The 25,474-nt window shown below is 39.4% G+C and overlaps 1 protein-coding gene across 1 annotated transcript in view; it reads right to left on the reverse strand.

Moving 5' to 3' along the window:
* The window catches only part of ERICH1 (glutamate rich 1), a 1,253,926-nt gene that overhangs the window by 537,552 nt on the left and 690,900 nt on the right, over positions 1–25,474 (reverse strand). The window contains exon 5 of the mRNA XM_044086751.1: positions 1,170–1,541. Coding sequence (XP_043942686.1) covers positions 1,170–1,541 — 372 coding nt within the window. The remainder of the gene's footprint in view (positions 1–1,169; positions 1,542–25,474) is intronic.

A 25,474-nucleotide genomic window follows, 5' to 3' on the forward strand; every position in this document is an offset into this window, starting at 1 on the left:
GAGAGAAGGAGGTTTACTTGGCAGTCCTCTTTATACATGAGGATAATTATGATGCTATAGGGAAAATGAGGTTAGAAAGGAGAGAAGGGGGTTTATTTGGCAGTCCTCTTCATACATGAGGATAATTATGATGCTATAGGGAAAATGAGGTTAGAAAGGAGAGAAGGGGGTTTATTTGGAAGTCCTCTTCATACATGAGGATAATTATGATGCTATAGGGAAAATGAGGTTAGAAAGGAGAGAAGGAGGTTTATTTGGCAGTCCTCTTCATACATGAGGGTAACATTAAACTTTGCCTCAGCAAAGGATACATCCAGATTAGCGCCCAGTGACTGGATGGTCTAAAATGGTTCAAAATCTAAAATGGGGACCATTTGGCATCACTTTTAAGTCTTTAGGAGAGAAAAGCTTTTCCCTGTTAAGTGGCAACGGTGGACATAGCTCCCACAACCCTCCTGGACATGGGCAGTCATTAATAATTGACTAGACTACCTATGGTATTACATTGGGATGAGACAGCTAGGCTTGAAATGGCCTCCAGGTTGATAGCCTAGTAACCTCCAATGATCCTATACATCTGATCTGATAACTATGGAAGGTGGAGAGGTGAAGGGATGCTTGGATTTCAAACAATTATCAGCTCTGAAAGACTCAAGGAACTGTTTTCTGACTGGTGGGAGTAATAAACACTACAAGGAAGAGCCACACAGGGCTGGACTGGGATTTGCCTTAGATGACACATTCATGTTCTATTGCTTCCACCCAATTAAGTCTATTTGCTGGGTAAACACTGCATGCTTTTTTCTTTATAATCTGTATGGGTTGTACAGAAAGTTCTGCAGTCAGTGAACTCAGTGCTGGTGATGGCCTTTGTCACACAGTTGGTCACTGGCAGCATTTTTTCCACATATCTAGATAACATCCTCATTGGAAGAAAATGAGAGTGGTATGCTGCACATTCTGGCAACACATATGGAGATAACAAGTTGTTTAGAATCCCCTTGCCTGAAAAGGTCAGTTTACAAAGCTTCACTGTTTTGGAGTTACTTTTAGTTGCTGCACATAAGGCAATTACCAGAAGGCAGTGGACCCGCCACAGTTGATCAACAGACGCAGCTTTTACTTTTTTATAGAACAGAGGTTTCTAAAACATATAAAACTGAACTTACTGTCAGCATAGTAAATCTCCAGTGTTGCTTGAAGGAAGTCTAAGATCTCAGCAGCCTTTTTTGGAATGTCTTCAGAATAATCCTCCCTATCATTGTCTTCTTTAGGTTGGTATGTAATCTCTATAGCTGTAGATTTAAGAATGCCAGCAGCTTTCACCTTCTCTTTATGACGTTTCTTCTTCATCTTTCTCTTTTTATTTTTACTCATTTTAGTCCCATCTGTGACAACATGTTGGGATGACTCCTGAAGGCCTGGCTGCAGTTGAACTTCATGATCAGTGTTGTTTTCAAGAGAAGATCCTCCCTTCAGAGCTTTATTACACCTCCTTTTTTGTCTGTGTTTTCTTATTATTTTTCTCTGAGCATCCTCACCTACGTGCATATGGAAGACAAAATTATTACTTCATACTACAAAATCTAATTGTATTTACCATAAAACATTACAATTTTAAAAGCTGCGCCACTGTAAACATTGCTTTGACATTTGTAAATGTCAAAGTCATTTTATAAATGTTAAATGCCAGTCTTAATAAATAAAAAAGATCAAATGCACTGAAAAGCAATTTGAAAACTTTCTTGTGAAGATGTATAAATGTAAGAAGCTATGCTTTGATTAGGGGTTCTTTGAGCTAAGTGACTAGTCTATACCATAATCATGAGACTAACCCAAATGTTTCTGAAGCTCCCTATTAATAAACATAACACAACCTATCTGAGCATGGGAGCATGGAATTCCTTACCCTTACTACCTTTTCACTGAAGCAGAGCTTTCATAGCTTTCTTAATGCCTACTTGCCATGAGTTGCAAGTATAAATGGCCAGATACCAAGTATGCAGTGATTTTTGGTTAATTCGCCAGAAAAAGTAGTTTGGCATAGGAGGTATTTCCTTATTATCAAGGTGTAGTGACCCAGAGTACATTATACCTGTCTCCTGCTTCTAGAAGGCACTCATCTCTGCTGGATGTAAAAGACTTTGTCCACTCCCCTTGAAAAAAGAAATGAGTGTAGTGACTATTGTTTTGATAACTGTTTCATTTCTTCACTTTTTCTTCCTGAATAGTTCAATTCCTTTAATCAATGAGCACAAAACTCAGTGAATCCAAATTATCACCCTTGTTCCTCCTTTTTACAACCCAAGCTATTCAGTCCACCATCACAATAAAAACTTGCAACCACTAGCACTAATCTAAGAAAGTACAGTTGTGTAAGAATGAATAGTTGTGTAAAATGTTACAACCATAGATGTCCTTTTTCATGTTGCAGTATTCATAACCTTTGGGATTCCCTGCCTAGGTGACCCAAACATCCGGACAGTATACAAAAGACTTTTGCTACTACATGGTACGTGCAATGTTGCACATAGCAAGGCAGCCTACGTAGGCCATAAAGGTGATGTCAGCATGCACCATTCCTCTGAACTGAATACTTCAGTCAGGACACCAGTCCACGGATGAGGTCTACATCATCATCCAAGAAATAGGAAGTATCAACGGTGTAGAAGGGTGGAATAGAATACTTCAAAATGGATGAGAAGGACATCTATTACACAACTATTTTATGTCCTTCTATTCCTGTGCTGCAGCTTTCATAACCTTTGGGAGAGTACCAAAACTCATGGAAGAGAAAGGGAGGATGGAGCAGAGGAGTCTTCTAAGAATCCATGCAGGACTGCCCTAGCAAATCCTGCTCTCAACCTGGAAATAGTGTCCCGTTTGCAATGTTTGGTGAAGGTATGGAAAGAGAACCATGTGGCTGCTTCCAGAACAGATGCAGCATCCACACCTTTGAAGAAAACCCCTGAAGAGGCTACTACTCTAGTGGAGTGAGCTTTCACAGAGGAAGGGAGTGTCATCCCATGGGAGACATAAATGAAAGAAATAGCCCTACAGATCCAAGTAGAAAAAGTCTGTTTGGAGACAGGTTTTCCTAGTGAACAGGAATGGAAGGATACAAACAGTTGCTCAGTTTTCCTAATAGGCTTGGTTTTGTCCAGATAAAATCTGAGTTGTCTGTGCACATCCAAGAAATGAAGGACCCTTTCACTAGGATTTTTAGGATTAGGAAAGAAAGTGGGCAAATGCATGGATTGGATTAGGGACAAGTCATGAACCAGCTTAGGCATGAAGGAAGGGTTAGTACAAAGAGAAATCCTGTCCTTTTGGAAAATAAGAAAAGGCTGGCAGGCCATAACGGCTTGGAGTTCAGAAACACTTTTGGCAGAAGTGATGGCTACTAACAGGATTGTCTTCCATGTGCAAAATTTTAAAGAAGCTGACACTGCATGCTCAAAATGAGCCTGTGTGAGCTTTCTCAGGACAGAATTTAGATACCAGGGAGGAGGGACAGGTTTCCTGGGAGGTCTAATGTGAAGGATGCATTTTAGGAAGACCTTAACTTCTAACCTAAAGGCTAGAAGAGTAGATAAAGGCAGACATGCTGAAATGGTTGAAAGATGGGCTTTAACAGAACAGTAGGCCAACCCAGCCTTAAGTAGCTCACACAAATTAGAAAGAACCAATGGAATGTCCACTAAAGATGGATCTAGGCTTTTCTTTAGACTCCAGATGGAGACCTTCTTCCAACTGGATAAATAGGATCTCCTAGTGTTGGGTTTCTTGACCTCCGGCAGGACTAGAAGCATGTCCTCAGAAAAAAATTGTCGGAAAGGGAACAAAAGCCTAGCACCCACAGAGTTAGATTAAGGGAGGTGAGATGTGGATGGATAAGTGATACCTTGTCTTGTGTGAGAAGATCCACCCTGTGAAGTAACTTGTGATGATTGCCCTTGACTAAATGTAGAAGAGAAGGGAACCAGTACTGTCTTGGCCAAAAGGGAATCATCAGCAGGACTTTTGGTTTGTCCTGCTGTATTTCTCAGTAGGACCTTCTGAATGAGTGGGAAGGGGGGAATGTATAAAAAAATCCCTTCCCGTGAGAAGGATAGGTTGTCCGTGAGAAGGATAGGTTGTCCACCTTTCATACCAGAGGGTCTGGGGCTCTGGCACAAACCTTTGAAAACTGTTTGTTCATGGGAGAGGCAACTATGTCTATTTGAGGAGTACCCCTGGTGGAGAATGTCCAGAAACACATCCCTGTGAAGCATCCATTCATGTGCTTGTGTCATTGACCTGTTAAAAGTGTCTGCCAGCACATTTTGAGCTGAAGGAATATAAACTCCTTGCAAAGAAACCTTCACTCATGAGGCAATCTCACAGGCTTGAAGGGCCAACCTGCAAAATAGGTATGACTTGATGCCCCCCCTGTTTGTTCATATACCATAGAACTGCAGTGTTGTCTGTGAATAATTTCAGGGGTCCTGGCAGTAGGGAGGAATGAAAGGCTTCAAGTGTCTGGATCAAAGCCCTCATTTCCTTTAAGCTGTTATGTTGCTTCTTGATTGAGGGAGACCAAAGGCCTTGGATCCTGAGTTGCCCCCAACTCCAAGTCTGAGGCATCTGTGTAGAGTTCTTCAGCTGAAGTTGGATGTTGAAAGGAAAGGCCTGAGTTTAGGTGAATCTGTTGAACCCATCATTGCATTTCTCTCTTATGCATGGGAGAAGAGAGAGTATAAATTCCAGAGGATGGATATGCTGGCTCCAAAGTGTTTTTATAAACCAGTAGATTTTCTGTATGAGAAGTCTGGCTAGGGGTAGCATAGGAATAAGTGATGCCATGAAACTTAGTATACACAAGTACTCCCTGGCAGATATGGTGGTTAGGAGGTGTAGTTTGAGGAAGTAGCTGAGCAAAGTTTGCACTTTTTGAGGAAGGATAAAAGCCATCATCTAATCTGTCCTTAGTCTGCATCCAGGGAAAATATGATCCTGGGAAGGATTGAGAGAAGATTTGCTGGAGTTTATGGTGAACCTCAGGCCTTGGAGAGGGGAGATAGTGAAGGCTAGGTTTTCCTTTAGAGTGTCTGGGTGGACTGCTTTTATTAGCAGGTCATCCAGATAAGGACAGATTCAAAGATTTATTCAAAGATTCAAAGAAACTTTATTGTCATTTAGCAAATACAAGTGCTACCTAAACAAAATTTAGAGTGTCAGCTCTTTTACAGGAAAAAACATATGCAAAAAGACAAGAAATGATAGGTATTAAAGGAAATCAATAACTACAGTACATAAGTAAATGTCTGGTAGCTGATGCACATGCTTGCATGCTACTTATTTACACTGGACAACACTGACTACTAGATGATTAACACATGAAAAGAAAAGTACACTATACACAGTGGTGAGATTTGGGTGATACTGCACATAAGGAAGTGATTGGAATCACACTTGAATAAGAATATATTAATTTTAGTATGCAATAAACAGAATTACTGTATGAAAAAAGGAAAAGAATGAGAGAAGAACCATCTATTATAGTTTTGATTCATGCATATTTGCGTCTACGTTAATGAGTCGTGTTGCAGTTTGATAAAAACTGTTCACAAATCTGGAGGTCCTGCAGCAGATACTCTAACCTTCTACCAGATGCAAGTTTAGTGAACCAACCATATGCTGGATGAGAAATGTCACTCAGTATTTTGCAGGACCTCTTTTTACATCTCAAAGAGCTCCTCTAAGATAGGAAGACTAGTGCCCATGATGTTTTCTGTTCTGCTATTATTCTTCAGCAGCTTCTTTCCTTTCAGGCATTGTGCTGTTACCGAACCATACAGTGCGCAGTTGCTGGTGATAATGGTCTTGATGGCTCCCTTGCATAAGGTATTTAGAGCATTCTTAGAAAGCTTTGCTTTACTAAGCCTTATTAGGAAGTGTAGTCTTTCTTGGGAGCCTGTAGAATGCAATATGACAGGGCCAAGCATTTTGAATACCCTTGTTGCCATAGAGAAGTCTACAAAGGGCACAGCTTACAAGAACTGAAAAATCTGAAGAAGCAACAGAAAAGCGAAAAGCTTCCACTGTATTGAGGATGAATGGCATAGTGTAGTTATGCATCCTTGATGTCCAGAGTGACTAGACAGCCCTGTGTGGAAGCAGAAAGAGGGAAAAAAATTATGCAGAATGAGCATCACGAAGGTTGGCACTTGTTTAAAATGTGAGAGGTCTCTGACTGGCCTCCATGGACCATCTTTTCTAGGGACTAGGAACATTCTTGAGGTAAAACCCTCTTCCTTTTTGTAGTCCTGGGATTTGGGGAACCATGGAATCAAATTCCAAGGAAGCTGTGGAATGTCCATATGAATGGAAAGACAGATTTCCATACTATGCAGTAACCATTTTGGATAATGGAAAGGACCCACTTATCCAAGAGAGGAAGAGAAGAAGATAGGCACTGGGGAAAGGGGTATGTCTGAGAGATTTGCCCAGAGTAGTCAAAGGCTACCTGCGCCCTAACTTGAAAGATGGTCTTTTGAGCGGGGTTTGCTGAGGTTTTGGAAGATCCCTGTCTATGAGCTCTTTCTCATGGGAAGAAGTATGGAGACTCGTCATTTCCTTCTGACAAATTGTGTCTTGCAAGGATAATTTGCTTCAAAATGGTATTTAGAAAAATGGATACACAAAGATGTGTTTCAGTTCCTTAAAGCTCTCTTTTTTCATGCAGGGACTTAGAAAAGGGCTGCAGCATCTGCACCAAGCAAGAGGGGCATCCACAATTTCTAGCCTTGATATCATCAGGTGTTTGGAGTCTCAACCATGAGTACCTCTACAAGACAGAACCCAAAGCTGCTGATCTAGCAGAAACCTCAGCTGTGTCATAAGTGCATTTCCCAGTGAATATCCTATGCACCTAGGTTGAGGCAGACAGTAAAGAAGCAAGCTGAGCCTTAGCTGGAGAATCAGGAGTGTCTGATACCAGCTGAGAAGCTTGGGTAAGCAAGGCCAGACATATACTTTTACTCAGATAATTTTTATTTTTGATGCAAAATAAACAAAAACAGGAAATACCTGTTTTAAGTATTTACATTCAGCCTGACATGAAAAAAAACAAAAAAATGCAAAAAAAAGACAAAAAAAAATTAAAAAAAAAATAAGGTATTAAAGGAAATCAATAACTACAGTACATAAGTAAATGTCTGGTAGCTGATGCACATGCTTGCATGCTACTTATTTACACTGGACAACACTGACTACTAGATGATTAACACATGAAAAGAAAAGTACACTATACACAGTGGTGAGATTTGGGTGATACTGCACATAAGGAAGTGATTGGAATCACACTTGAATAAGAATATATTAATTTAGTATGCAATAAACAGAATTACTGTATGAAAAAAGGAAAAGAATGAGAGAAGAACCATCTATTATAGTTTTGATTCATGCATATTTGCGTCTACGTTAATGAGTCGTGTTGCAGTTTGATAAAAACTGTTCACAAATCTGGAGGTCCTGCAGCAGATACTCTAACCTTCTACCAGATGCAAGTTTAGTGAACCAACCATATGCTGGATGAGAAATGTCACTCAGTATTATAGGTTCATAGGTTCATAGGTTTATACTAGGCTATCTGCCCTACGGCATTTATAAGCCTAGCCCAAATTATTGTGGCTTACGCCACCCCTTATATGAAAAAATACTGTGCCCATTAGTTTGTTGTGCCTCTGTCCAGCAGTGACCCAGAGATGATTCCCGGGGTAAACCTACGATCTCCCATCCACAGGTCTAGATTTCTCTTGAACAGAGTCAATGAGGTGCTCTGCCTCACATGGACCGGGATTTTATTCCACAGCATAGGGAGTCTCTGAGTGATAAATCTATCCCTCCAGCACGTCCTATTTATATCCGTGCTAAGGTTTAAGTCGCTTGCTCTAGTGGTTTTGGTGGATTTGGATTTTTTGAGGTGGAGCATGTCCATTAATTCGGGTTGGACATGGCCTTGTATGTCAGGCACATGTCACCTCTGAGCAGACGGTATGCGACTGAATAGAGCTGGAGTTTCTTCAATCTGGCAGCATATGACAGATTTTGGAGTCCCTTTATCCTTTTGGTGAGGAACTTTTGGGGTCTCTCCAATTGCTGCAGATGTCGGGTGAGATACATCCCGAATGGGGCATTGTACTTTCGATCATTGGTCTGATAAGTGAAGAGTACAGGGGAACAATGACCTCACTAGATCTGGATGTGAATCCCTTCATGATCAGGTGGGCAATGTAGAAGGTCTTTCTAACCACTTTAGCAATGTGAGTGTCAAAGAAAGGCCACTGTCAAACTGGGTCCCCAGGTCCCTGATAACCTCTTCTGTGCTTAGTGGATTGCCACCTATATGGTAGCTTAGGGTTACCTTGTTTTCCCGAAGGTATGACTATACATTTTTGGCGTTTAACTTCAGGCCATGGCTCTGGCACCAGCTATCTGTTTCCGTGAGTCCTTCTGAAGGATATCAGTGTCCGATGCACTTTCCACTATGGCCCAGTTTGCAGTCATCTGCAAACTTTGTCAACCAAAGTCCTCCCATGTTGGCCTGTACTTCTGAGAAGTAGATGCCAAACAATAGGGGGCCAAGGACCGAGCCCTGTGGGACACCACTTGTGACCCGGCTTGGAGTCTGACAGAGCGCCAGCAACTCTAACCCTGTGGGTTCTGTCCTTAAGCCAGTTTGCAACCCATCTTGTGACATATGGGTTTACATTTAAGCTGGTAAGTTTTTCTACAATACCGAGTGGGGTATTGTGCCGAACCTTTGCAAGGTCAAGGTAGGCTGTATGGACTGCCTTTCCCTCATCAATGGCCTTGGTGACTATTTGAAGAAGTCGACCAAGTTCAAAAGGCATGATCTTCCCTTGACAAAGCCAAACTGGGTGGGTCCAATGTCTGCAAGTCCCTATATCTTTGTTTATGAGCTCCATTATGATCCTCTCCATAGCTTTGCAGACTAGACTTGTTAAGCTTATGGGGCGGTAATTACCAGGGTCCGTAGAGGCGCCACCTTTGTGGAGTGGGACCACAGTTGCCGTCACGCCACTCCTTGGGCACGTATCCTGTGGTAAGGCTGAGATTAAACAGCTGCCTTATGTGCGGGTTTAATTCCTCATTTAGCTTCGTGTAGCACACAGCCGGGGACACCATCCGGTCCCATTGATGCTGTGTTTTAGCTTTAGAGAGCAGCTTTCACCTGCGCATTTGAGATGTCCGGGAGGCTACACTCGGCTGGGATAGTTATCTCTCTCCTTTAGGGGAGAGGGGTGAAGTTTGCACTGAACCTGTCTGCCAGTATGTTGGCAATGTCTGTGGGTTCAGTGATTTTTGTATCATTTTGGACTAATTCTGAGCATATCTGTGAGTTTCCACCCAGGTTCCTAACATAGCTGAAAAAGGCCTTATGATTGTCCTTTGAATCCATGGCAATTTTTCTCTCAAAATTGGCCTTAGTTGATTTTATGAGTGCTCGTATTTTTTACTAATAATGATCAGGGGTGACTTCCCTTTTATGGATTTTGTTCTATCATGTAATAGCTTTCTCCTCTTATTGTAAAGTTTGTTAATGGCTGGGGTCCACCAGACTGGACGTTTGCCCTTTGTGGAAAGAGTCTTGGTTTTATTTGGGATTGCCTGATCCATGCAGTCCTGGAGGTGTTCATAGAAGGCATTTGTAAGGGCTTCCGTGGCTTGGGTTGTGGTTTCCTCTGACTCAGGGGCCTTGAAGGATACCACACCAGTCTTGAGTAGTGTGAAGTTTGCTTTAGAGAAGTTCTTCACTATGGTCTTTTGTTTGGGGTGGGGGCGGGATGTGGATTTCCAGTGAGATTAGTTTATGATCAGATCTCACCAATGAGGGATATACTTCCGGTGTGGAGCATTTTGTCCCCATGTTTGTGACAATGAGATCTAGTATATTTTCTCCTCTCATGGGAACAGTGACTAGCTGTTCCATGGCATTTGAATTTATGAACTCCAGGAACCGTTGGGCTAGAAAGTTAGGGCTTGAGTAATGTTCCCAGTCTATATTCGGGTAGTTGAAGTCACCCAATATGATGGTGTTTGGAGATACATTTATACCCTCCAGTGTCTTCAGGAAGGCTGTGTGGGGTTCCTGAGTTTGAGAGGGTGGCCTGTAGCATGCTACAATTTGTAGAGCAGTTTTGCCTATTGTTAGTTGCACCTGGATGGTTTCGAAGCTTCATGCGTTGCCACCAACCTGGAGGTGTGAGTATCCTTTATGAATATGGATACACCCCTCCTTTTGTGGAGTGGTCGGGTTTTGGGGCGGAGCATGATATGAGGTAAAACCTAATAGTGCGGGGTGCTCTCAGGAGCCTTGAACCAGGTTTCAGTTACAGCACAGACATCGATGTTCTCCATACTGAGAAGGGCCTCGAGTGCGTGCATTTTGAGATTTAGACTTCTGGCATTGAGCAGCATTACCCTCAATTTCTTCCCATTTTGTTTTCTAGGGTGGTAGGTTTAGAATTTGAGCCTTGCCTAAAAAGGCACTATGGGGTGGCAAGAGCCTTAGCCAATATCCGGAATCCCAGGGGTGACAGGTGCAAGCCGTCCCTTGAAGCAGCGTGGCTTGTCAAGCATGTCATCCCAGGCAGACAGACACTGGATCCCCTTTGAATGACACCAGACATTAAGCCAATTGTTAAAGCTGATCATCTTGTCTCTATATTGTGGCATCATTCTTGGTGAAGGAAGGATACTGCTCAGGGTTAGGGTCATACCTGCCTGGGCTACATAATCAGAGAGCTCCTCTATGTCTCTTTTCATGCAGTCCAGGAGGTGCGTCTCAGGTCGTTCACACCAGCATGGACAATGACTGTGTCATATTTGTACTTGCTGTGGGTGACCAGTGCTTGTGTTATGTGGCGGATTCTAGCCCGATAGGCAGCTTACTGTGACCCTCTCCTTGTTCAGCCTGGTGAGTGGGGCGTCAGTGTGTCTGACTATGGAGTCACCTATGACAAGTATGTTTGGTGTTGTATTTGGCCTTAAGGGCTGTGACTGCTTGCACACTGCTTTTGTGGTTTATGTGTTGCTTGTGGGGTGTCTTGAGGTAGCAGTTGTTTGGGTGTCTGCTTTGGAGGCCTCTGCTGTTTAGGTAAATTTTACTTAGAGCCTCAGTATGTCTTTGTGTGTTTATGTGTTTGATTCAGTGGAGTGGTAGCATTATGTGAGGCTGGTTTTGTGGTGTGTGTAGTTGCCTTCTCCTCCTGTCTGGTCTTGCCAGTCCTGAGTTGAGAGAGCTCAGCCTCCAGTTTGGCTAAATAGCTGCATCTCTCAAGTATTTGTGTTATGTGGGGGGAGGAGGGGGTTGTCTGTGTACATGAGGGAGTTAAAACATTGCCTAAAGTTTCACAGATTCACCAGCTGGACGAGAGAGGAGATTGACAACTGACCTCTGGACATGCTAGAATAATATTGAAATCCTTAATTGAAAACAAGGGCCAGTGGGGAGTGAGGGTGTAGTGCTTTTAATTTTTAGTGCTGACTTATATAATTGCTTTAGTGAGCAAGTGCCAGGTAACTTGAGTGCAATGTGATACAAGTAACTAAATGCAAAAGCGACAAACAGTAACTTTCTTTCAAGTGAAACAAGGAAATAAGTACAGTAAGCAATGCAGATATCACTAGTGATCCACAGAAGCGCTGAGAAGTTGCGTATTAGGTGAATTAGCTTCGAGCGAAATAACAAGCAAACAAACAAGTATATAAACAAAGCTAGATTCAGTAGGCCTGGATCTAGTCTATGCTAGAGCAAACAAGGTGAACCAATTTCAGTAAGATACAGTTCAAATATTCAGGCACTATAAACCTTTAACCAGAAAATTCCCAGCTCAGAAGGGCAGAGTCCAGCCTCTTCTCCCACAAGAGTGCAGTCCACGAACCTTCTTAATGTAAAATAACTGGCCTGAAGCCCAAGTGCCTAAACCAGAACTAATACACTTGGACACTGGGCTCTCAATCAGCAGTTCCCAACTTAGAAGGATGAAAGCTACCTGTCCTGCCACCACAGTGCTTGCCACAAACCTTCCTAATGTAAAACAACTGGTCTGAAGCCCAAGTGCTTAATCCAAAAGACTTGAATGATAGCTACACTTTAATCAAGTTACAACCAAGCAGTAATAAATACCATTGAATACTTTAGAGAATGTCTGGATTAGTGCTCAAGTTACACAAACAAAGCTAGATCCAGCAGGCCCGAATCCAGTCTATGCCACAGCAAACAAGGCGCACCAACTTCAGTAAGAAACAGTTCAGATATGCATGCACTATAAGCCTTTAACCAGAAATTCCCAGCTCAGAAGGGCAGAGTCCAGCCTCTCCTCCCTGTATTTTGCAGGACCTCTTTTTACATCTCAAAGAGCTCCTCTAAGATAGGAAGACTAGTGCCCATGATGTTTTCTGCTGTTCTTATTATTCTTGGCAGCTTCTTCCTTTCAGGCATTGTGCTGTTACCGAACCATACAGTGCGCAGTTGCTGGTGATAATGGTCTTGATGGCTCCCTTGCATAAGGTATTTAGAGCATTCTTAGAAAGCTTTGCTTTACTAAGCCTTATTAGGAAGTGTAGTCTTTCTTGGAGCCTGTAGAATGCAATGACAGGAGCCAAGCATTTTTTGAATACCCTTGTTGCCATAGAGAGTCTAAAGGGCACAGCACAGAACTGAAAATCTGAAGAAGCAACAGAAAAGCGTAAAAGCTTCCTGTATTGAGGATGAATGGCATAGTGTAGTTATGCATCCTTGATGTCCAGAGTGACTAGACAGCCCTGTGGAAGCAGAAGAGGGAAAAAAAGAGTATGCAGAATGAGCATACGAAAGGTTGGCACTTGTTTAAAATGTGAGAGGTCTACGACTGGCCTCCATGGACCATCTTTTCTAGGGACTAGGAACATTCTTGAGTAAAACCCTCTTCCTTTTTGTAGTCCTGTAGGATTTGAGGGAACCATGGAATCAAATTCCAAGGAAGCTGTGGAATGTCCATGAATGGAAAGACAGATTTCCATACTATGCAGTAACCATTTTGGATAATGGAAAGGACCCACTTATCCAAGAGGGAAGAGAAGAAGATAGGCACTGGGAAAGGGGTATGTCTGAGAGATTTGCCAGGTAGTCAAAGACTACCTCGCCTGACTTGAAAGATGGTCTTTTGAGCAGGGGTTTGCTGAGGTTTGGAAGATCCCTGTCTATGAGCTCTTTCTCATGGGAAGAAGTGGAACTGCGTCATTTCCTTCTGACAAATTGTGTCTTGCAAGGATAATTTCTGTGGTATTTAGAAAATGGATACACAAAGATGTGTTTCAGTTCCTTAAGCTCTCTTTTTCATGCAGGGACTTGAAAAGGGCTGCAGCATCTGCACCAAAGAAGAGGGGCATCCACAATTTCTAGCCTTGATATCATCAGGTGTTTGGAGTCTCAACCATGAGTACCTCCTAAAGACAGAACCCAAAGCTGCTGATCTAGCAGAAACCTCAGCTGTGTCATAAGTGCATTTAATTGAATATCTATGCACCTGGGTTGAGGCAGACAGTAAAGAAGCAAGCTGAGCCTTAGCTGGAGAATCAGGAGTGTCTGATACCAACTGAGAAGCTTGGGTAAGCAAGGCCAGAACATATACTTTTTTTTTACTCAGATAATTTTTATTTTAAATGCAAAATAAACAAAAACAGAAATACCTGTTTAAGTATTTACATTCAGCCTGACATGAGTAGATTTGAATAATAAGTTTATACAAAAATTATTAAACATAACTTATGATACAGTTGTTTTCATGAGGAGACTGATTCCACTTGTAAAGTGTCAATCAATGCCAAAACTTTCTTCCAGGGATTATTGACTAACGGCTTAGGAAACATTCTTAGTTCTTTAGTTTTTAACTCCATTAATACCGTCTTCTTCAGTAAACACAAAAAATCGTCTCTACTAGGCACTGTGTTTGAGTTCCATTTCCTGGTTATGCATTTCCTAGCTATAGCTAGTATTGTCCACAGTAAGCACAGGTTATGTTTATTTATAAAAGAACCTTCATTTATATTCAATAATATTAAAGCTCTGGTCATGACAAATGTGTCTGTATAAATTGCTTGTAAGAAGTTATTAATTTAATTCCAAAAAAACTTTAATTTTCACACAGTCATAGAAAATGTGAGACCAATCAGTTTATTGGTCTGTTGACATCTCCAACATAATCCATTACTAGAAGAATTGATTTTTGAAATGTTATCAGGAGTTAAGAAGGCGATATGTAGGTATTTCCAGTTAAATATTCTCCAGTATTGAGAATAAGAAGTTAATTTAACTGAAAGTAGTATGTCTGATTTATTTTCTCAGGTTAAAGGTATCAAATGTCCTTTAGAAATATACTGCCAATATGCTGATTTAGGTGTTGTTTTATAATTTTTTATTAAATTAAATAAATAAGATGTTTCATTTTTCATATTTTCATTATTATATATAATTCCAAACAATCTAGTTATAAATTTGGGTGGATTTAGGAAAGAAGAGTTACTTATCCTATATATGGAGTATGTCAAGACATTCTGAAGTATTAACCATTCATGAGAATTTAAACTACAAGTTGACAACATATACTGCACATCTAAGACTTGTTGCTTTTTTATGCAATGTTGCCAGCATATTAATTTTTTTTGTTCCCAAGAGGTAACTATATCCCTATGAATCCTATCTGGAAAGTTCTTAGTAACACTGAAAGGGGTTAATATTGGGAACCGAAGCTTTAAATCCATATTCATATTAATAAATTTCCTAAAAGTTTCAAAAAGATGGTTGATTAAATTTGACTTTTTGGGTTTAGTTATATTATATTGTAAATTTAAACTCAATGAATACCATAATATATTATACTTATCTACAGTTAAAGTATTTTTTAACAATTTGTTTTAATTCATTATTATAATTGAGTGTAACTTCCAGTTGGATGTATAATTAGGGTTTATCCAATCTACCACAGTTTTAAGCAAAGTAGCCCTTATATAGGATTCAATATCTGGGAAATTTATTCCTCCCTGATCCCATTGTCTGATATGGTGAGTGTTTCAATTTTGTTTCTTTTAGGATACCACAAGAATCGTAACAATATTGATGTTATTTCCTTAAGACAGCTTTTCACAGGTATTAACCAAATAGCTTGTACTCCATAGAAAATGTTAGGAAGCAGTACCATTTTTATCAGTTGTAATCTATCTTCAAAATTTATAAATAAGCTATTCCACTTGTTCACCAGAGTATTTATTGTATCAATAACCTTTCTATAATTAATATTCAGCATCTCCTGTATATTTTCACTCAGCTCTATCCCAATGTATTTTAAAGTTGTGTCTTGCTTGCCTATGATGTGATTCTTATCCATTTGCATTTCTTTTTTTTATTCAATAACATATATTTTGACTTCTGGTTATTAAAATAAAGTCCTGAGACCTTGGGAAAGTTCTCTATCAATAAATCTAGCTCAACTAACACTTCTTTTGAGTTCGATAATGTAAGAAGCACATCATCAGCAAAGAGCATGATCTTGGAATTATATTGGTCATATATATATATATATATATATATATATATATATATATATATATATATATATATATATATATATATATAAATATATATGTATATATATACCTTTTATCTTTGGATTACTCCATACTAATATAGCCAGTATCTCTATGGTCAGTGCAAATAAAATGGGTGACATAGGACAACCTTGTTGAGTGCCTCTAGTAATTTGGATTGCTTCTGTATTAAAGGATCCTATTTTAACATGAGCTAAATTATTTTCGTAAAACTTTTTAATAAATGTAATAAAGGAGAGAAGGAAACCAAATACATCTAGAGTTTTAATTAAATAATCCCAATTTAAAGAATCACATTCTTTTTCTATATCCAGTCCAATTATCAAGCCTTCGGAATTTTCTTTATTTAAATAATCAGTTAATGTCAGTATCCTTTGTATATTATCATTTGTGTGTCTATTATGTATAAACCCAGTTTGGTCATTATTAATTATTTCAGATATTTGAGCTTTTATTCTACTTACCATAATAGACATGAATATTTATTTTATATATTTATAATTATTATTCAGTAATGAAATTGGTCTATATGAACTGCAATGACTAGAATCTTTATTTTGTTTTAAAATAGGGGTGATTAAAGAATATCTCCATGAAGTGGAAACTGTTGCATGAGTTTGAATTCCAAGTAGTGTTTTATGTAACAATTTGTTTATATTTGTAGGAAATAGTTTGTATATTTCTATAATTAAACCATCTATTCTTGGGATTTACCGATTTTACTCTCTTTGATTTTCTCAGTAATTTCTTTGTGTGTAATAGGTTTTGTAACTCCTGTTGTAAGTTTTCAGCAATTGTTTTTTATATTTCGGAGCATAGTTTCTAAATTTAATTGGTCCAATATAGTCTTCTTGTTTTTATAATGTCTTGTGTAATGATGCTTAAAAGCATCCAATGTATCCCCTAGTTCTGAAACTTTCTTACCTTTCCCTTCTTGCAAGATGTTAACAATAGCATTAGCTTTAGATTGCACATTGATTTTTAACAGACAGATTATGTAGGTGTTTTGGAGAAGTAGCATAAGAGTTTATTTTTAATCTCTCTATGGCTAAATTAGTTTTATGGTTTAATATTTCATTATATATTTTATTTAAATCTTCTATTATCTTTTTGTTCCCAATTGAATTGAACTCCTTTTTGGATCTGTATACTAAGAGTTGGTTTTGTAGTTCTTGTAATTCTGATTCCCATTCTTTAAGTTTATTCTTATACCACCTAATTGTTTTACCACACACACACACATTATATATATATATATATATATATATATATATATATATATATATACATATATATATATATATATATATATATATATATATATATATATATATATACATATATATGTAAGCTTTTAGTGAATCCCAGACCATTACTATGTTCACTTCTGGCTTTTAGTTTATATCTAAACAGAAATGAAGTTCACTAATTAACCACTGCTTGAATTCTTTAATTTTTGTGATATACAAGGGAATTCTAGAGATAAGTGTTAATGGTTTAAAATCCATTCGCATTTTTACACGGGAATTGTGATCTGATAAAGGACACAGGATTATTGAGAAGGATGTGATTTAATGTTGGAAAGCATGGGGGGTTTTCTTGGATTTGTTTTTCAGTGTTTTAGGTAGAGTTGTTATTTGAAAAATGAGGCCATTTTTCGTGAAAAAAATTACTTCGTTCGGAGTCAAGGTTTCATCTTAATTTGAAAACTATTTTTAATTTGAAACTGATAATGGGATGGGATGAGTGGTGTGATATATAATTTTTATATATATTATCATCAAATAATGTTTAAATTAAGTTAATTTTTGTTGTATGTTTTTGTATATGTTCTTCACATAATTCTATATATTTAAAAATATATTTATGAAAATGGCTTGCAAGGATAAAATTAAGTTATATTTATATATATAGTATATATTATATTCATGTTTATTTAAAAAAAATGAAATTTTATTTTATTTATAATTAAATATTTACATATATAATTAAGTTTATTTGCTTTAAGTAGTAATGAAACCATGGTAATTAATTAATAAATGGTGCATTAATTAATTAATTAAAGATTTGTATTATAAAATGAATTTGCACTCAGTAAAAAATGTATTCCAGGAGAAAGCGAGCCGCAGAATTAAAAAACCAGTATTGCAGCAGTTGGTGTTCTCCTTTTTGTATTTTACATGCCTTTTTGGTGAAGAAGTGGAGGATTTGTGTATATAAGGATGTGATTTTTGTAAGATCCTGAGAAATGTATAATTTGTCTATTCTGGATTGGGTGCCAAATCTATAATCTTGATGAGAAAATAGTAATGAGTTATCAACAGTGTTGCAAGTATCTTTCAAATTTAAAGCTTCAGTCCATATGTTTAATAGTTTGGCAGTACGTGTTAAGCATGGAAATTTTTTTGTTAGTGGTTTCAGATGTGTCAGTAATACAATTAAAATCCCCACCTATTATTACATTTCCTTTAGATGCATTTATAATAAGATGTAGGTGCTTTTTTAACTGTTCCCACCCCAATTCCAGGAAAGCAGTACAGGTTTACTAGTGTCCACATCCTGTTATTAAACTTCAAGATGACAATGCTATAAGACCATCTTTATTCTACATATTTGTGTACAATTTCAAGACTTAAGGAATTATTTTTCCCTCTCTTCTTTGATTTAAATGTGGAGCAGGCCAGGGTCATATATTCACTTGGGTTCCATATAAATTTATCAATTTTTTAAAGTGTGTTTCCGGTAAGAGTATTATTTGAGCACTGTTTAATTTCAGATATTTTAGTAGATTAGATCTTTTATTTGGGTTATTTAAGCCATTAGTATTTGAAGATAATAAAGTAAGATCCATATCAAGTTATTTTTGAAGAAGAGTGTCATCTATTGTTATATTTACATGGAATGGTCCCCTCCTCTAGTATTGATTTATTATTAATTTGTAGACAATCATCTATCTCCGTCAATGTTTCCTCTAAAGTAATCAAGAATAGGCTTAAGTCAGGCTTACTAAAACTAACTCACATCTTAAAATCTAAAATGCATACTGAAATTAAACTAGTGTGGTTTTTAAACTCTACCCAACATGGAATGAAATACAGTCCTAGTCCAACAGGTAGACAAGTCCGATGGACTATCACTCTAACTTTCTTTCCCATTTCATCTGAGCTCCATATATAGTTTGTAAGTGGAAAGTATTTCAAAGTACAATGATTATGATGTTATTACATTCAGCTGTTGGGGTTTAATATTTCTACATAACTTAATGTATGTATCCTTACCAACTATACATACATAACATATGGATCTGAGTTATGTTAATTATTAAACTCTTTCAGCTTCTGAGTATCCCCATTTCTTTTCATATTAAGCATAAATAGTAGGTGATTAACAATAGCAAGATGTGAATCTATACTCATATTTACATAACATTCTGTTTACTTTCTCACACCAGTCTTTTACCACATCCTTTTATAATAAAGAAAGTTATCTAAACCTGTATTTGCAAAGGCTTGCAACAAGCGGCATATATTATTAGTGTTATTCACATCATATAACAGAGAATCAAAATTTCAATAATATTGCTCAGTAAAGTTAGAATACATTTAAATTATCTTAAAACATGTCTATAAGGCTTTAATCTTAATATGCCTAAATTTGTCAATTATAGCTAGATTATACAAAAAACTTTCAAATCAGATATTTACATAGATATGAGCAAAGTAGTGTGAAGCACAACAGTTCAATATTATAGATCTATACCGGGTAATGTTTGCAGTGCAATTCTTGTTTAACTATGTTGTGATGCTTAAATAAATTATAATTCAAGTTTCTGTTTTAGCATTTATCCTCTTATTTGTGGAGCATAAATTATTCAAAAGGATATCTAAATATATTTACCAAACACATAATATGGTAATACTTCCTTAATTCCATGAGAAGGTTGACAACCCATCACAGCTTACTCTACTTATTGCTATAGTAACACTAAACAGAAACAGCAGTTACGGATAGAGAGCTGTTAACTGGCTATCCTGCTCACGAGTCTTACAAACTGTGAAAATCTTCACCTTTAAGCACTCACGAGCTACAATTTCCCTGCTCAACTGCTTTCCAGCTCAAAATAACTCTATTAAACGTGAGGATGCAACTTCCATTTGTGTGGATCTGTCATGTTTCTGCTTAGGTTGTCTGCCAGTGTGTTTTCCTTCCCTGGCAGGAATTGTACTTGAAGTTGGATTTGCAATTCCAGAGCCGTGTTCCAAAGGGACATGGCTAGTCTGCACAGGGGGCATGAATGAGTTCCTCCCTGTTTGTTTATGTACCACATCACTGTGGTGTTGTCTGTCCTTATCAATAGCTGGCCTGGATGCAGTAGGTCTTTGAAGGCCATAATAGCATTTTGTACTGCTAGCATTTCCTTTTGATTGATGTGTAGGTGCTTCTCTTTTTGGGACCATTTTCCCTGAATGCACTGATCTTTCATGTGCGCCCCCCCAGGCGTAGTCCAAGGCGTCTGTTGTGATGATTTGATTTGCTTGCGGCATGCAGAAGGGGAGACCTATGTTTCTTTGGCATGCTTGAGCCCACCACATAAATTCCTTTTGAAGACATGGAATGAGTGGTATAATTGTTTCCAAACTGTGGCTGTGTTGAGACCATAAGTTTTTTAGGTACCATTGAAGTTTCATCATATGCAGCTTTGCACATGGGATCAGCAGGATGCAAGATGCCATGAATCCCAGAGCCTGCAGGACTTTCCTTGCAGTCAGCCTGGTGAAGGTTGCCATTTTGCTGAAGTATTGAGATAGTTGCCCTTGCTTCTCTGGCGTGAGGTAGGTCATCTGGGTGTTTGTATTCAAGCTGGCACCCAGGAAAATTATTGTTTGAGAGGGTATTAGTTTTGATTTCTTTTTGTTGACTGTGTATCCCAGAAAGTTCAACAATTTTATTACAAACGCCAGGTGTTTCAGAAGTATGTGCTTGCTGTCCGCTTGGATCAGGCAGTCATCCAGATATGGGTATATTTGCATCCCTTGAAGTCTGCAGAAGGCAATTACTGATGCCAGGCATTTCGTAAACACTCTGGGCGCAGTAGATAAGCCAAAGGGCAATGCAGAAAATTGATAATGGGTTGAACCTGCAAGAAATCTGAGGTATCTTCTGCAATCTTGTCTGATAGGGACATGCAGGTATGCCTCCTTGAGGTCCAATTTTACCAGCCAAGACTCCTTGCCCAGCATGGGAAGAAGCTGCTGTAATGTGAGCGTCTTGAATTTTGGTACGAGGAAATATGTGTTTAGGATGGATAGGTCCAAAATAGGTCTCCAATATTTGTCCTTCCTTGGTACCAGGAATAGTCTGTAATAAAAACCTTGACCCTGTTCTTTTGCAGGTACCTCTTGAATAGCTTTCATGTCCACAAGAGCTGAAATTTGTTTTTGTGCCTCTGCCCTTTGATTTTGTGGCAGGTTTGGCATGCCTCTCATTTTTGGAAGGGTGTGAAAGTGGAATCTGTAGCCTCTGTCTATAACGTCCAGGATTCATTTGTCTTTTGTGACAATATGCCAATTTTTTGAAAATAATGCCAGTTTTCCGCCTAAAGGTGCTGCCATTAAAGCTTTGCTTGGCATGCAAAGGGGAAAGTCATTGTGTCTGCTTTCTGAATGACTGTGATCTATCTTCTCCACCTCTTGGTGTAGGTGTTTGCCATTGTCTGGCTCTAAATGATCCTTGAGATTGCCCTCTACCCCTCGGGCGCCTGTATCTGCCTCTTTGAGGTCTGTCCATGGCTGGAAAGGACCAATTTTTTGAAGGCCAGTTTCTGCTGAAACGTGGAGGTTGTACCTGTAGGAAATCTTTCACTGTTTGCATTGAACTTGCCTTTTCCTCCATTTTCTTTAGTACCTCCTCAGCTTTAACACCAAACAATACACCTTTTTGAAGAGGTGCATCTAGTAATTTAGCTTTGACATGATCTGGTAAGGTTTGCTCTTTGAGCCAAGCATGTCTACGTATGACAGACCCTGTAACAGCAGCTCTACGAGGCCTCTAAAGCATCAAAACCACAATGCAAGGTATGTTTACCCACTTGCTCTGCACTATGCAACAAATCCTGCATCTCCTTTAAATCTGGTTGCTCAGGTTGTGTCATTTTGCTTTTCAACTAAGATAACAAAAACTGTTGATACTTTAACATATGGAACTGACAGTTTAATGCCCTCATGGTTAAAGTGGCCGAGGTGTACACCTTTTCCCCCCATCTTTCTAAAGCTCTGGAATCTCTCTCTGAAGGTAATGGGTTTTTGGCGGTAGAGGCCTTAATTCCCTTGGGACCCTGTGAAATAGTTTCTGGGTCAGCAGCATGGCTTTTGTATAGGAATTGGTGTGAATCAGGAACCCGGTAATACCTGTCAGGTTTAACAGGAGCTGGAGGTAAAGAATCTGGGTTGAGGCTGGCTTCTGTGTATACATCATCTAATATATCCAAGACAGGAGGGATAGCCAGAGGCCTGTGCTGGTGAAGCAAGAGAAAATCCCTGAGCCTTTTCTTGGAATCTGAGTAATCTTGGCCTTCCCAGTGAAAGTGTTCCCTCAAGGTATGTAGGGTTTCCCCAAAAGAATAGTCCTCGGGGGGGAGACCGAGGGAATGGACTACTCAGTATCAGAGTCTTCAAAAGGGGAATATGAATATTCCTGGTCCTCAGAATGTTCTGAGGTAATAGAGGCTTGATCTGAGGAAGGGTAGTCTTCCTCCAATCTGGGCCTTTTGTCCGAGGGGGGTTGAGAACCCCTGATAAGAGTAATCAAATCCTCAGCCATTTTGAGCATCTGTTTTTTAGGCATGGGGCCTTGAGAGGGGCTCTGTGGGCCTTGTCTTTTAGTTTTCATGGCTGCTTTAGATTTTGTGAAAGCCTTAATGGAAAAGGAGGAAGGCCTGAAGACACCTTGAGAAGTGGCAGGCCTGTCTAAACTCTGAGTTTCCCGGCCAAGAGTGGCGTCGGTATCTGTAGTCGGAATGGGGGCCGAGGAGCCTGTGACCTCGGGCACAGAAGACAGCGCTAAAAAAGCATCATCGGTACTCAGGGGCTGCGTAGGCACCTCGCTGAGAACCGGAGCACCGGTAGTCAGCTTTAGCGTGGTGTCGGTAGAAGTCTCGGACATTGTATGTCGGTCTTTATCTTTGCGTCTTTTACTCAAAATTGGAGTCGGTGTATCCGACGACATAATGTAATTACATTTTTTACCAAAATAGTGTTGGGTGAACTCCGCCCGACGCTTAATAGTGCGTTTGTTGAATCTAGCACAAAAACGGCAGGCCGAGACGTCGTGGTCTGGGCCTAAGCAAGGAATACAGAAAGAATGGAAATCCTTATGCGGTATTTCCTTCCCACATGAAATGCAATTATTAACTTTGTCTGACATCGGTCTGAGGCAAGAAAAGTTTCCCCAATGGGGTACTTAGCTTTCAAGAAGACTACGGCTGAAACATTTTCATAAATCTCAGGAGCTGGCCGACCGGCACTTGCGAACTGCTTCTGCCTCGGGCACCGTGCGGCAAGAAAGACTGAAGAAGATGGCGTCGGCTGGTTCTTTTATACCCCTGCCACACTGATGTCAGGGAAGAAGCCACGACAACCGACGCCGGACCTAGACTTTGGAATTCGGCCGACCGAGGACCCGCCAGACGGCAGGATAACCCATCTGTTATGACTGCAGCTGTATGCACGATGAACATCGGAGAGAGACAATCTTCTCACATGAGGTTAGTCAGCCCTTAATGGCAACCGGAACAAATGGAAAAGATTACGTCCCTAAAACAAGACGTCATTGTGTGGTGACAATTTATCTGTACAGAAGTCCAATCCGGCTTTAATCCAAATGTTATGTTTACTAATTACATTCACACCTATCAAACACATTTTCCCAAGGATATATGTGCCGTGCTTGCATTATATGCTTGATACTAAGTGCACAACTCAGTCACAGTGTTCAGAAGAATTATAATACAAAGCTAAGTATTTATCAGCGTAGCACATCACGCTACTACAACACTTAAAGGAATATTTCCTTTAACATCGTTCATTCACTCAGTTTAAAAAAAACAAGCAACAATCTAAACAGTAAATTACTAGCATATAAAACCAACATTGCTAATGTTTGGTATTGCTGTATTAGTTAATGAAAATGTGTCATTTACTTAATGGTTGATCAGAAACATGAGAGAAATATGGTGAAACTTGACAATTAGGAATTTAACGCATTTGAGTCTATTAGGAATAAGGAATTAACTAGTCAAGTTACTATACATACAAAAGGTAAGAAAGAAAGGGAAGGAAAAAAGACAGGACAGTAAAGACTTTTAACTATTTCTATAATATAAATCAAATATAGCAAATAATGCATAAAGAAGAATACGAAATACGAAAATAAAATTGCCAAAGATTCCAAAGACACACGGCATTCTATAGTTATGTCAAGAATCTAAATGGCAATGCTCAGATGTGCTCTGAGCTACAAAAGAATAGCATTAAATACACTGATCCCAAGGATATTGCCAATATCCTGGCAGATCGATTAAGTGCCAACTTCACCCCACTCCCACTCCCTAAAGGGCCCATCTCAATATCAAAAGATTGCCAAATTCCGGTAATCATGGCCACACAGGTAGAAACCGCACTCTCCAAAGCTAAGAATACAGCATCCATGAGACCAGATGACATCCCGGGCTGTGTACTACATGAACTACAAAATGAACTGGCACCTCACCTAAGTGTCATGTTTAATCATAGCCTCATCTCAGGCTTCGAGCCCAGTGAGTGGTGCACAGCTACAGTTAACCCACTCCACAAGGGGGGATCCACTGTGGATCCCGGGAACTACCATCCCATCAGTCTGATGAGCCTGATCTGCAAGGCCATAGAATGTATTATCATGGAACTTATAAACAAAGACATTGGCAACCTTCAAACACTGGACCCCACCCAGTTTGGGTTTGTGAAGGTCCAATCTTGTCTCCTGAACCTGACTGGCTTCTTCGAATCAGTCTCCAGAGCTGTGGACGAGGGTAAGGCGGTCCACACAGCCTATCTCGACCTTGCTAAGGCCTTCGACACCATCCCTCACTCTGGAATCATAGATAAACTTACTAAGCTGGGCATAAGTCCCTACATCACTTGAAGGGTTGCCAACTAGCTCACTGACAGAACACTAGCTCACTGACAGAACACAGACTGTAGTAGCAGACTCCAAATCCAACTCCAGACAAGTGGAGTACCTCAGGGTTCAGTCTTGGGACTGCTCTTGTTTGGTATCTACTTTTCTGAAGTACAGGTCAACACTAAGGGCCTCTGGCTAACAAAGTTCACAGATGAATCCCCAAATTATGTGAATATTCTACAAAAGGGCCTTTTACAGAAACAGATGTTTGGTGCCAGAGCCATGGGCTCAAGCTTAATGCCAAGAAATGTATAGTTATCCCCTTTGGGAAAAACCATGTACCAATGTATTATCACATAGGTGGCAGTACACTAAACATCGAAAGTGTGATGAGAGACTTAGGGACACAGGTGGACAGTAGTCTCACCTTTGATAACCACATTGCCACAACAGTCAAGAAATCCTTCTATGTGGCACACCTCATCACTAAGGGCTTTTCATCCAGAAAAAAGGAGGTCATTGTCCCACTGTACTCATCCCTCATTAGACTCATTATAGAGTACAATGCCCCATTTGGTATGTACCTCACAAGACATCTGCAACAGGTGGAAAGCCCGCAGAAATACCTCACTAAAAGAATCACAGGCCTAAAGCAGATGCCCTA

The sequence above is a fragment of the Protopterus annectens genome, chromosome 1.part1 (genome assembly GCF_019279795.1).
Source record: "Protopterus annectens isolate FY-2018-M chromosome 1.part1, PAN1.0, whole genome shotgun sequence".
Taxonomy (NCBI): Eukaryota; Metazoa; Chordata; order Ceratodontiformes; family Protopteridae; genus Protopterus; species Protopterus annectens.